This window comes from Oncorhynchus mykiss, unplaced genomic scaffold (genome assembly GCF_013265735.2).
Source record: "Oncorhynchus mykiss isolate Arlee unplaced genomic scaffold, USDA_OmykA_1.1 un_scaffold_311, whole genome shotgun sequence".
Lineage (NCBI taxonomy): Eukaryota > Metazoa > Chordata > Actinopteri > Salmoniformes > Salmonidae > Oncorhynchus > Oncorhynchus mykiss.
This window is the reverse complement of record NW_023493760.1, coordinates 94,903-108,043: the sequence shown is the minus strand read 5'-3', so window position 1 is coordinate 108,043 and position 13,141 is coordinate 94,903. Positions and strand designations below refer to the sequence as shown.

At 39.4% G+C, this 13,141-nt stretch overlaps 1 protein-coding gene across 1 annotated transcript; it reads right to left on the bottom strand.

The window, feature by feature from the left end:
* Positions 1 to 1,167: 1,167 nt before the first annotated feature.
* LOC110516218 (zinc finger protein 239-like) lies at positions 1,168 to 4,823 on the bottom strand. The gene is made up of 2 exons (XM_036973768.1): positions 4,172 to 4,823; positions 1,168 to 2,063 (listed from the first exon to the last, which is right to left on the bottom strand). The coding sequence occupies exons 1-2, from the start codon at positions 4,509 to 4,511 to the stop codon at positions 1,261 to 1,263; spliced, it is 1,143 nt and encodes a 380-aa protein (XP_036829663.1). The 5' UTR covers positions 4,512 to 4,823; the 3' UTR covers positions 1,168 to 1,260.
* Between the last annotated feature and the right edge of the window lie 8,318 nt (positions 4,824 to 13,141).

The window sequence follows — 13,141 nt, the reverse complement described above, 5'->3', positions numbered from 1 at the left end:
CCGCCCCATGTCAGACATGGATGCAACACAATGGCTTCACAGAAGAAAACAAATTAAACAGAAATATTGAGGATAAAAAACAAAGAATAACAGCTGAAAGACTAATGAGCATTGCAAAGGAAATGCCATTGATTAAAATATTAACAATATGATGCTACATCCAACCCAAAATATAACTTGTTTTTTAGGAGGGGCTCTGAAAGACACTGGGGGCATCGACTGAAAATTGAAAATTGACTGGTAACAAAAACTGGGACCTAAAAGACACCCACCATGAGACCCAATAAATATGCCCAAGAAGAGGCAAAGACAGGAAGCAAACCAAAAAGGTGGAGCAACTAAAGGTGTTGACTCTCCACATCTATCAAGACAACTGTAGCACAAGGCCAGACACTCTTAAATAGAACCTGGACCAGCTCAGGTGAAACACCTTCCCACTAACGAGATGGACAAGCCAGCACAGGTGTAACACATACTGACTAATGAGGTGACACCAATCAGTGTGCCGAAGACACATTTCAGTTGAACAACTGACAAGAAAACAACTTCCATTTCACATTATAATCAACTACAATGCTTTACTTTCATCAATATAAACATGGTGTCTACTGGCTGGCAACAATTAAAAACAAGAAAAAAAGCTCAAAAACTACACAGAATCTGGGAATAATGTGTACATCCCTGGTTAGAGGATAACTTGAAGAAAACAAACAGCTAGCTACATTTTGAAGTGTTGCATTATGATTCAAGTGGGTCACCAACGTGGTAAGTGTAACACAGCTCTTTTTGTTAAATCTCATAAATAGTACTCTTTCAATTCAGAGCCTGGATTTTCCCCCTGAGGCTAATATCCAGATCATGCTGAAATCAATAGAACAGGGGGAAACGTTTAGGCTTCTACATTGTGACATTATTAAAATACTCATACTACAATGTTACAACATTCTACATTGTGACATCATTAAAATACTCCTACTACAATGTTACAACATTCTACATTGTGACATCATTAAAATACTCCTACTACAATGTTACAACATTCTACATTGTGACATCATTAAAATACTCCTACTACAATGTTACAACATTCTACATTGTGACATCATTAAAATACTCCTACTACAATGTTACAACATTCTACATTGTGACATCATTAAAATACTCCTACTACAATGTTACAACATTCTACATTGTGACATCATTAAAATACTCCTACTACAATGTTTAAACATTCTACATTGTGACATTATTTAATTGATATCATGAAACAACTCCATGTATTTTCTGATGTCTAATCAGAGACCATTTATCATAGTATCTCTTCCCACATTGATTACAGCTATAGGGTTTCTCTCCTGTGTGTGTTCTCTGGTGTATCTTTAGATAGCTAGATGTAGAGAAACTCTTCACACATTGATTACAGCTATGAGGTTTCTCTCCTGTGTGTGTTCTCTGGTGTTTTGTTAGACAGCTAGATCTTGAAAAACTCTTCCCACATTGAGTACAACTATAAGGTTTCTCTCCTGTGTGTGTTCTCTGGTGTAAAGTCAGACATTGATATGCACCAAAACTCTTCCCACATTGATCACAGCTATAAGGTTTCTCTCCTGTGTGTGTTCTCTGGTGTCTAGTCAGACATTGATATGCACCAAAACTCTTCCCACATTGATCACAGCTATATTGTTTATCTCCTTTGTGTGTTCTCTGGTGTATAGTTAGATTGCTAGATGTAGTATAACTCTTCCCACATTGATCACAGATATAAGATTTCTCTCCTGTGTGAATTCGTTGATGCATTTTAAGGTCTGATGAAGAGTTGAATCTCTTCCCACAGTCAGAGCAGCAGTGAGATTTCCCTCCAATGTGCATTCTCAGGTGTTCTTTTAGTGAATTTGGTATTGAGAAATATAACCCACAATCAGAGCAGCAGTTAGATATCTTCCCGGTGGGTCTCTGCTGGTGTTTCTGGAGGAGTTCTGATCTGGAGAGACTCTTCTCTGCCTCGTCAGCATCATGAGGTTGTTGAGGCTCCCCAGAGGATCCACGATGGTCACATCTCTCTCCTGTGTGAATGACAACGTCAGACAGATGGTTAAAGGCCCAAACCATCAGAAATCCACTGTTTATTTTGAGGTAAAAGGTGATGCCCAGAGCAGTTGTGAAGTTGTACAACAATTGACGTGTTAAATGATTTGACAATTAAGACAGTCAAGATAGCAACAATAGTTATATTTAGTCTTGTTTTCACATTAGTAGTAACTAGAAATAAGTTATTAAAGTTGTTGAAATCCTAAGCAGTGTGCCAGACAACTATTGGTCTCCAATACAGGCCCCTTTCTGTGTTTGCTTAAATTGCATCACGAGGGCAATGCACACATAATTTGATTAACTCCTCCATGGTAATGAGGAAACCGCTAGTTATGGATGTAGTATATCTGCTAATGAGGAAACCACTAGTTATGGATGTAGTATATCTGGTAATGAGGAAACCACTAGTTATGTTCTCATAGGCTGACAGCAAAAATTAGCCTCCATTTACAGGTTGCGTATGAGTGTATTTCACATTACTTTTGGATTATAATTGTAAGGCTCGCTTGAATGTCCTGGTTAATATGTTTGTGTTATTGTCGCAAATCAACTGCTTTACACTTAAAAAACACTTAACCAGTAAAATGCTCTTTGGCTTTAACATCAGCCATAACTTCACCTAACAATAACATAGACCTACTGTAGGACCCATAACTTCACCTAACAATAACATAGACCTACTGTACGACCCATAACTTCACCTAACGATAACATAGACCTACTGTAGGACCCATAACTTTTTGTTATCTGTTTTTGTTATCTGGGACACCCTAGAACATACAGTGCATTCAGACCCCTTCCTTTTGACACATTTTGTTAATCAATCAAAATATTTCACTTGGAAATGGCTTATGCCAAACGATGCTTTTATCCAGGCTTCAACCGACTCCCATTCCGATTTACGGATTATATATTTTTTAAATCTTATCTTCAGACAATACCTCATAATGATATCACAATATCCCATAAAAGTGAGGAAAAAGGTTTAGAAATGCTTGCATTTCTGTAGGACTTGTAACTCTCTAGGTCATGCCAGTAGGCTACAGTAGGTTGTATCTCTCTAGGCCATGCCAGTAGGCTACAGTAGGTTGTAACTCTCTAGTTCATGCCAGTAGGCTACAGTAGGTTGTAACTCTCTAGGTCATGCCAGTAGGCTACAGTAGGTTGTATCTCTCTAGGTCATGCCAGTAGGCTACAGTAGGTTGTATCTCTCTAGGTCATGCCAGTAGGCTACAGTTGGTTGTAACTCTAGGTCATGACAGTAGGCTACAGTAGGTTGTATCTCTCTAGGCCATGCCAGTAGGCTACAGTAGGTTGCAACTCTCTAGGCCATGCCAGTAGGATACAGTAGGTTGTAACACTCTAGTTCATGCCAATAGGTTACAGTAGGTTGTATCCAAGTGGAAACAATGATCAACCCAATGTGGAAAGAGTTGAATTTGGTCAACAACAAAATGAATGGCTTATTTGCTACGTGAGGATTACTTGATCTAACAGAAGTTTCGTAATGATTAAGTTGTTATGTGACATACCGACAACTTTGATAAAAAGCACTATAGGAGTTGTCTCCAGATCGCTATGCATATTCATGCTAGTAGCTTAGCATCTCTCTCCATTGAATACAGGCAGTTGATGTCAACAACCCTCATAGAATATAAATAATATATTACAATAATAGGATGTATCCACCAATCCAAAGAAGGGATAGGTGGAAGCTAGAGAACCCACAGTGCCGCTTTGTGGACAACGACTCCCCTTGTTAGGACAGAGAGACATCTTGTCAGTATATCCATAATCTTTGGTGTAGCCAACCCAACTCTCACATGGCACTATTAGGGGCCCCGGTGTGTAGTAAAAATCACTACATGCAGTGCCCCCCAGGCTGCAGTCAGCAGATAGACCCTTCTCAAATATATATGTTAAGTCACTTTTTGGAAACGGAATGGAAAAAACAAGGGGTAGCTTGCTCTCTACGTCTCTGATTCTAGACATCAGTCATCATCCTAGGGCCCTCCGTTGAAGAGGTATTGACGAGCCAACTCCGAATATCCAAAGTTAAAAACAAATTGAAGACAGTACTTACTGGTGTTAATCAGATCTCCTATCTCCACCTCTTCATCTTTCAATGTGACAGTAATATCCCCTTCCTTCTTCACTCCAAAAACGACATCCTCTTTCCCGTCCTCCTCTTCTTTTACTTTAACATCCTCCCCCTCTTTCACTCTGAACGCATCTTCCTCTTCTTTCACTGAAACGTCTTTCTCTTCTTCTTTCACTGTAACAGACTCACCCTCTACTTGTTTTTTAACTGTGACATCCTCTTCCTTCTCCTCTTTCACCACAATGTTCAGCCCCAGAGCTTCTTTCTCCGTCCAGCAGATCTCCTCTTCTTTAACAGGAGGGGAGAAGTTTAGGGAGCTCATGGTCGGGGATGTTATCTAGCTATCATTAGCGACTAGGCTAGTGCTAACTTAACCAGACAGCTACTATAGCTGACTAATACAAAATAACGTAATATTAAATTAAATAGGTTAACAAGTAGATACAACAGAAGTGTGTCTAAAACACATCAGCTAATATACACCGAAAGCGTATAAATATCTTGAATCTTTCGGCTATGTTGGCTAGCAAGCTACCGAGGTGGTTGACGAGCTGTTTCTGAAGAACAGTCCACTAGATTATACGTCACGCTGGCAGCGTCGCCTGAAAGACGCACATCGCCGCCTGCTGACTGGAGGGGAAACGCAGTTGAGGATCATATTTTATTTTCAGACAAAGGTTATTTTAAATGGATTTAATTAAACAATACTATTATATTGAGACATACAAAGACAGGAATGTGTTGATTGATTAGTGCAAATAAAAAAAATGTTTACCAGCATATTTAAGGCAGTTTCATTAAGTCATACTAAATCTAAATTAGCAGCTAGCTACTGTAGGTCTATACTGTTCCTACATGGTGTAACAATACATCCTGTAGATGTATATAATGAACAGACTAGGTCTATACTGCTCCTACATGGTGTAACAATACATCATATAGGTGTATATAATGAACAGACTAGGTCTATTCTGCTCCTACATGGTGTAACAATACATCATGTAGATGTATATAATGAACAGACTAGGTCTATACTGCTCCTACATGGTGTAACAATACATCATGTAGATGTATATAATGAACAGACTAGGTCTATACTGCTCCTACATGGTGTAACAATACATCATGTAGATGTATATAATGAACAGACTAGGTCTATTCTGCTCCTACATGGTGTAACAATACATCATGTAGATGTATATAATGAACAGACTAGGTCTATACTGTTCCTACATGGTGTAACAATACATCATGTAGATGTATATAATGAACAGACTAGGTCTATTCTGCTCCTACATGGTGTAACAATACATCATGTAGATGTATATAATGAACAGACTAGGTCTATACTGCTCCTACATGGTGTAACAATACATCATGTAGATGTATATAATGAACAGACTAGGTCTATTCTGCTCCTACATGGTGTAACAATACATCATGTAGATGTATATAATGAACAGACTAGGTCTATACTGCTCCTACATGGTGTAACAATACATCATGTAGATGTATATAATGAACAGACTAGGTCTATACTGCTCCTACATGGTGTAACAATACATCATGTAGATGTATATAATGAACAGACTAGGTCTATACTGCTCCTACATTTTGATGTATTATTATGTGTTATTTATTTCTCCTTTATTTAACCAGGTAGGCAGTTTAGAACAAGGTTTCATTTACAACTGCGACCTGGCCAAGATAAAGCAAAGCAGTTCGACAAAAACAACACAGAGTTACACATGAACAAACATTCAGTCAACAACACAATAGAAGATCGAGAATATATTTTTAAGTTTAGGAATATTGTGAAACACGATCATTCCACTATTAATGCAGATATTATGGACATTTTATTTAAAACATGTAATTAAATTATAATTGTAGCTCCTTTAATTCAGACCCAAAATGTATTTGCTATAATGTGTGCCATTGCCCGGCTGTTAAAATGGACAGGAGACTATTTGAGACTCAGCCTTGAGTTTAAATCTGATGGAATGTTAACTTTGATTGTCTTCAATGAAAATTACCTTTCAAACATGGAATGCAACGTTGTATGAAACATTATTGTCAAGTGACTTGATGTCTACGGTGCCAAAGACATTGATAGTTGGGAGTGTCAAGTATGTTGATATAACGGTAATAATGTCAAAATCCCACTTTTAACAACCATCAGAATTGGTTAAAAAAAAAGGTTATACCCAAGTAGTGCAGCGGTCTAAGGTACTGCATCAAAGGGCTAGAGGCATCACTACAGACCCGGGTTTGATCCGGGTTTAAACTCCACCAACGAAACTAGATCATCACATTTTAAAATGTTCAGGAGAGAATTCCAGGACCACGGAGCTGAGTAACTAAAACTATTTCTACCATGACCTGTTCTAATTTTTGGTACTGTTAGAAGCAAATGAGAAGGGGACCATAATTGCTCTGTTTGATCAAATAATTAAGACACACAAATTACTTGAGGGAGCCAGAGATCAAGATAATCTAACCAGAAGGAGGAAAATTCTGCCATTATGCTTCTGAGGTTTCCGGTAATGGGCTACACCAGAGATCGGCAACCTTTTCCAGATGGAGTGCCAAGTTATCTTACCATTTCTACCGATCTGCGTGCCAGTTAGGATTTTCATATGCACATTTTTGTGGAATAGTTTCAATTTATAATAGTATCTCAAAATCATTGTCTGTGATTCATCTACATTCTATCTAAATGAAAATTATACAAATCTAAAAGTAACTTTTATTGCTATTGCCAACTATGTAAAAATTGCCTACATAAAGCTAACAAAAAAAACATTGCAGCCTGCAGGTAGAAAATATACTATAAATCACATTTTCTGCACATGGCCTGTCTACAACAATCTTGAAACATTGTATCAACTGGGTCCTCCAGTCCTCCAGGCGTGAATTTAATAGTATGTTGTATCTAGTTTCTCTCCTTCAGGGAACAGTAGTTATAGTCATAACGTTACGCTTGTCATATGATGAACTTCAACTTAAATACGGGATCTTGCAGTCTGACAGTTTTTTTATTATGAAATGCACTCGAACTACGTATCATTTAGTGGTTCCTTATGTTACGCTGGGGAAACAGAAGTACTAAATCATTTGAGTTCGCTAAATCCAATGATTTTTAACAGAGTCATCTTGTAATCCAAGATAGTGTAGCAGTAAGACGTGTTTGTTGTTGTAAATGTTATGTTTTTTTTGTATTTAAAAAAAAATATTGCAATATATTTCAGTCTCTTTCTCCATTGTTTAAAATTACATATACCTTCCGGCAACCCACCTCACCCAATGTGATATGGACCTGCTATTTTTTGAACCTCCATCAGAAGCTGACCAGCTAATTACATAGCCACTCCTAGCGGCCTTTACCTTTTTTTAGCTCAGACACCAGCTGCTTTTAGCCTGGATTAAACCGAAGCTAGCACCAGTTAGCCTCGAGCCAGGCACATCTCCCAGCTAGCATAGTAACTACTACCTAGCTGCTTCCCTGTTTCATATATTGCTGTTCACTGGACCCTATGATCACCTGGCTACATAGCTGATGCCTGCTGGACTGTTCATAAATCACGGGTGTCCTGTTTGTTTATTTTGTTTATTAACTTATTAACTTACCCTCTCTGCCCATTCATCGCCATTTTACCTGTTGTTGTTGTCTTAGCTGATTAACTGTTGTCTTACCCGTTGTCTTAGCTAGCTCTCCTAATCAACACCTGTGATTGCTTTATGCCTCGCTTTATGTCGCTCTAATGTCAATATGCCTTGTATACTGTTGTTTAGGGTAGTGATCATTGTTTTATTTTACTGCGGAGCCTCTAGTCCCACTCAACATGCCTCAAATAACTATTTTGTCCCACCTCCCACACATGCGGTGACCTCACCTAGCATAACTCCAGAAATGCAACCTCTCTTATCGTCACTCAATGCCTAAGTTTACCTCCACTGTACCCACACCCTACCATACCCTCTACATCACCTGAGGAACAGAGGAGTAGGATGAGGATACGGCTAAAAGCTATCAGAACTGGTCGTCTAGTGCATTGGGAACAAAGAAAAAAGGAGCAGATTTCTGGGCTTGGTAGGATAGATTCAAGGCATAATGTACAGACAGGTTAACCCAGGCCCTGTGTTAACCCAGGCACTCTCATTTGTCGACTTCTGTATTCGAAAAAGCCTTGGTTTCATGCATGTTAACATCAGAAGCCTCCTCCCTAAGTTTGTTTTACCCACTGCTTTTAGCACCCCCCGCAAACCTTAATGGCCTTGCCGTGTCTGAATCCTGGCTTAGGAAGGCCACCAAAAATTCTGAAATTTCCATCCCCAACTACAACATTTTCCGTCAAGAAACTGTCAAAGGGGGTGACACTCTAGACCCAAACTCTAGACCCAAACTGTTACAGACTTATATCCATCCTGCCCTGCCTTTCTAAAGTCTTCGAAAGCCACGTAAACAAACAGATCACTGACCATTTCGAATCCCACCATACCTTCTCCGCTGTGCAATCCGGTTTCCGAGCTGCACCTCAGCCATGCTCAAGGTACTAAACGATATCATAACCGCCATCGATAAAAGACAGTACTGTGCAGCCGTCTTCATCGACCTGGCCAAGGCTTTCGACTCAATCACCGTATTCTTATCGGCAGACTCAACAGCCTTGGTTTCTCAAATGACTCAAAGGTTATGGGTCCTACATTAGGTCTATGTTGTTGTTAGGTGAAGTTATGGGTCCTACAGTAGGTCTATGTTGTTGTTAGGTGAAGTTATGGGTCCTACAGTACGTCTATGGTATTGGTATAACTACGGATTTCTGCATTAGCATGGTGGAGTTTCTGCAACCAAATTGCGTTTTAGCAAACAGAGGGCAGAGAGCGATGCAGAGAGCGATGCACGTATTTGGGGATGTCTGATAGGATAAACATAGTCTTACAAAAATCAATTGGCGAATGACAATAGTTCCTCAAAGTATTTGTACAATATTTCCAGCTCTCACTCTTGATAACCACTCGACATGAAAGGGAAAAATGTAATGCTCTGATCCAGTGGAAATGTCATAAAAGACCTGATTACTTCTTATCCCTTACACAAATATCCGACAGCTGTGTCTGTCCCAAACTCACTGGCTTGGGAAACTCTGAGGGCCCAGAACATTTTATATCAAGTTTCAGACCGACATTGGTGACAGAACTTGAAACATTGAATCAACTATGTAGACAGGCCATGTGCAGCCAATGTGATTTATTTTTATCTGGATATTTTCTAGATGTTTTTATTTGTTGGCTTTATGTAGGCTATTTTACATAGTTGGCAACGGCAATAAAAGTAGTTTAGATTTGTATCATTTTCATTTAGATAGAATGTAGATGAATCATAGAAAATGATTTTGAGAGAAAGACTTTAATTATTATTATTACTATTATAAATTAAACTGTTCCAGTAAAATGTGAATATGAAAATCATAACTGGCACCAGATCAGTAGAAATGGTCAGATAAATTGGCACTACAAATGGAAAAGGTTGCTGACTGCTGTTGTAGCCTATTACTGGAAACTATAGGAGCATAACGACTGCTGGTGTAGCCTATTACTGGAAACTATAGGAGCATAACGACTGCTGTTGTAGCCCATTACTGGAAACTGTAGGAGCATAACGACTGCTGTTGTAGCCTATTACTGGAAACTATAGGAGCATAACGACTGCTGTTGTAGCCTATTACTTGAAACTATAGGAGCATAACGACTGCTGTTGTAGCCTATTACTGGAAACTATAGGAGCATAACAACTGCTGGTGTAGCCTATTACTGGAAACTATAGGAGCATAACGACTGCTGTTGTAGCCTATTACTGGAAACTATAGGAGCATAACGACTGCTGTTGTAGCCTATTACTGGAAACTTCAGGAGCATAACGACTGCTGTTGTAGCCTATTACTGGAAACTATAGGAGCATAACGACTGCTGTTGTAGCCTATTACTGGAAACTATAGGAGCATAACGACTGCTGTTGTAGCCTATTACTGGAAACTTCAGGAGCGTAACGTCAGAATTTACTAAGGCCAGCAGCAGCGGGAGGAGGAAGAGTTTTTTTCTTATGGTTAGGCGATCTTGATCTCTGGTTCCCTCAAGTCATTTGTGTCTCAATTATTTAATAAAACAGGTGATTCCTATGTTGATGATGTAAAGAACATTTGCATCTCTGTGGTGTGTAATGAGGAGCAACCAGACGCTGGACGCATTTATGAAATTGCTTATTCCAGTTACTAATAAGCATGCACCCATTAAGAAAATGACTGTAAAAGCTGTAAACTCCCAGTGGAATGATGAGAAATAAAAAAATGGTATGGTTGAGAAGGATGAGGCAAAGGGAATGGCAAATAAGTCTGGCTGTACAACCGATTGACAAACATCCTGCAAATTGAGAAATCATGTGACAAACTGAATAAAAAGAAGAAAAACGATACAATGAAACAAAGATAAATGACATAAAGAATGACAGTAAAAAGCTTTTGAGAACCTTACATACAATTTTGGGAAAAAGGCAAACTCTGCTCCATCATTAACTGAATCAGATGGCTCATTCATCAAAGCCCACTACTTTTATGATTTTTTCATTGGACTTATTAGCAAACATAGGCATGACATACCAGCAACAAATGCTGACACTCCACATCCAAGTATATCTGACCAAATTATGAAAGACAAGCATTGTAATTTAGAATTCCGTAAAGTCAGTGTGGAAGAGGTGAAAAATAATTGTTGTCTATCAACAATGACAAGCCACTGGGGTCTGACAATCTAGATGGAAAATTACTGAGGATAATAGCGGACTATATTGCCGCTCCTATTTTCCGTATCTTTAATTTAAGCCTACTAGAGAGCATGTGCCCTCAGGCCTGGAGGGAAGCTAAAGTCATTCGACATGCGCTGTGCTCTGCATAGTTGGCTCCAGGTAAAATGTTGCATTTATTCAGCCATTTTGTGACCAAAATCAAGCTACATATGGACAGTACCAAAATAAACTGACTCTGTAAATGACAAAGCGCCTCGTAACCTAGCTGGAAATGGGACAAACGGACCCCTTCTGTGGTAACAGATTGGGACGATTTCTAACCAAATCTAATTCCCAGGAACCGGGTTCAAATTAACCACAGAGACTGTGTGGGATAATAACATGGCCGTGTCCAACCCTGCTTGTTCCCTCGACTCCACTTCCATCCACCAATCTCCAACAGGGCCCTTAACCTGTATCAATAGACACTTCATTGTGAGCTACAGGTAGGAATCAGCAATGAATCCCAATAATGAGCCACCTATGGGAGGGGTATCCCTTTGTGGACAAATATCTCAACGTATTACTTCTACCCTGGGGAGATTGATATACCCCTTGAACATCGGCTCCAACCCTCGACGGATGTGGCAGGGCTTGCAAACTATTGCAAACTATTACAGACTACAAAGGGAAGCACAGCCGATAGCTGCCTAGTGACACGAGCCTACCAGACGAGCTAAATTACTTCAATGCTTGCTTCGAGATAAGTAACACTGAAACATGCATGAGAGCATCAGCTGTTCCGGACGACTTTGTGATCACGCTCTCCTCAGCCGATGTGAGTAAGACCTGTAAACAGGTTAACATTCACAAGGCCACAGGGCCCAATGGATTATCAGGACGTGTACTCCAAGCATGCGCTGACCAATTGGGAAGGGTCTTCACTGACATTTTCATCCCCTGTCTGAGTCTGTAATACCAAGATGTTTCAAGCAGAACACCATAGTCCCTGTGCCCAAGAACACTAAGGTAATCTGCCTAAATGACTACCGACCCGTAGCACTCACATCTGTAGCCATGAAGGGATTTGAAAGGCTGGTCGTGGCTCACAACACCATTACCCCTTTGTCACCATAAACCCTAGACCCACTCCAATTTGCATACCGCCCCAACAGATCCACAGATGATGCAATCTCTATTGCACTCCAAACTGCACTTTCCCACCTGGACAAAAGGAACACCCATGTGAGAATGCTATTCATCGACTACAGCTCAGCGTTCAACACCATAGTGTCCTCAAAGCTCATCACTAAGCTAAGGACCCTGGGACTAAACACTGAGCACGCCCCCATTCTCATCGAAGGGGTTGTAGTGGAGCAGTTGAAAGCTTCAAGTTTCTTGGTATCCACATCCTTGGTGTCCACATTATATGCTTAGTTACAGTTTTTCTCAGTCGCTTTGGTGCATTTTTCACATCATCCCTAACATGTGCAAAATATTAAGTGCATTTCTCAGAACAATTTGTACAAACTGCAATATACAATATATATGTTTCTAAAGCTAGTCAGTCACTAAAAATCCTTTGTACATATCTCAAAAGTAAATATTCATGCCAATGATCATGTCAGTGTCATCAGAATGATAAGTCATTGAGTCATTGTTCACGAACAAGGTCGTCAAAATGTTTAGGCATGTTGTCAATGTAACTGTGTACTTTGACAGTATTACCGGATGTAAACTTAGGCTACAGTTTGGATGACAGTTACTGTATTGAAAATGCACAAGGCTGCACTTCTATGGCATATATCAATTTCAACAGTACTATTTACATATTACTGTATGTACTGCCAGTGTAGATTTCCTGTAGGGGTCAAATTGTTAGAGCTGTTGATAAGTCATTAGCTGTGTTAGAATACTCACACTAATCATACTATTTGTGATGTTAATTGAGTATATAGTATGCTTATTGGTATAGTTAGTATGACAAAAGTTCCCGGATGTCATACTGGTTATATAGTAATGGTCTTTAACTGCCAGTGTAGATTTCCTGTGGGGGTCAAATTGTTAGAGCTGTTGATAAGTCATTGTATAATATTCTGGCAACACACGGGACAGAAAAGCTTTTAAAAAGACAGTGTTGGCTGGAGATGAAGTGAAAATGTATTCTCTGT

Bases quoted from the DNA above. Each gene is read 5' to 3' on its own strand.
- LOC110516218 (XM_036973768.1), bottom strand. From the start codon at position 4,511: ATGAGCTCCCTAAACTTCTCCCCTCCTGTTAAAGAAGAGGAGATCTGC. The intron at 2,064-4,171 runs GTAAGTACTGTC...TCATTCACACAG, and splicing joins AGGAGATCTGATTAACACCA to GAGAGAGATGTGACCATCGT.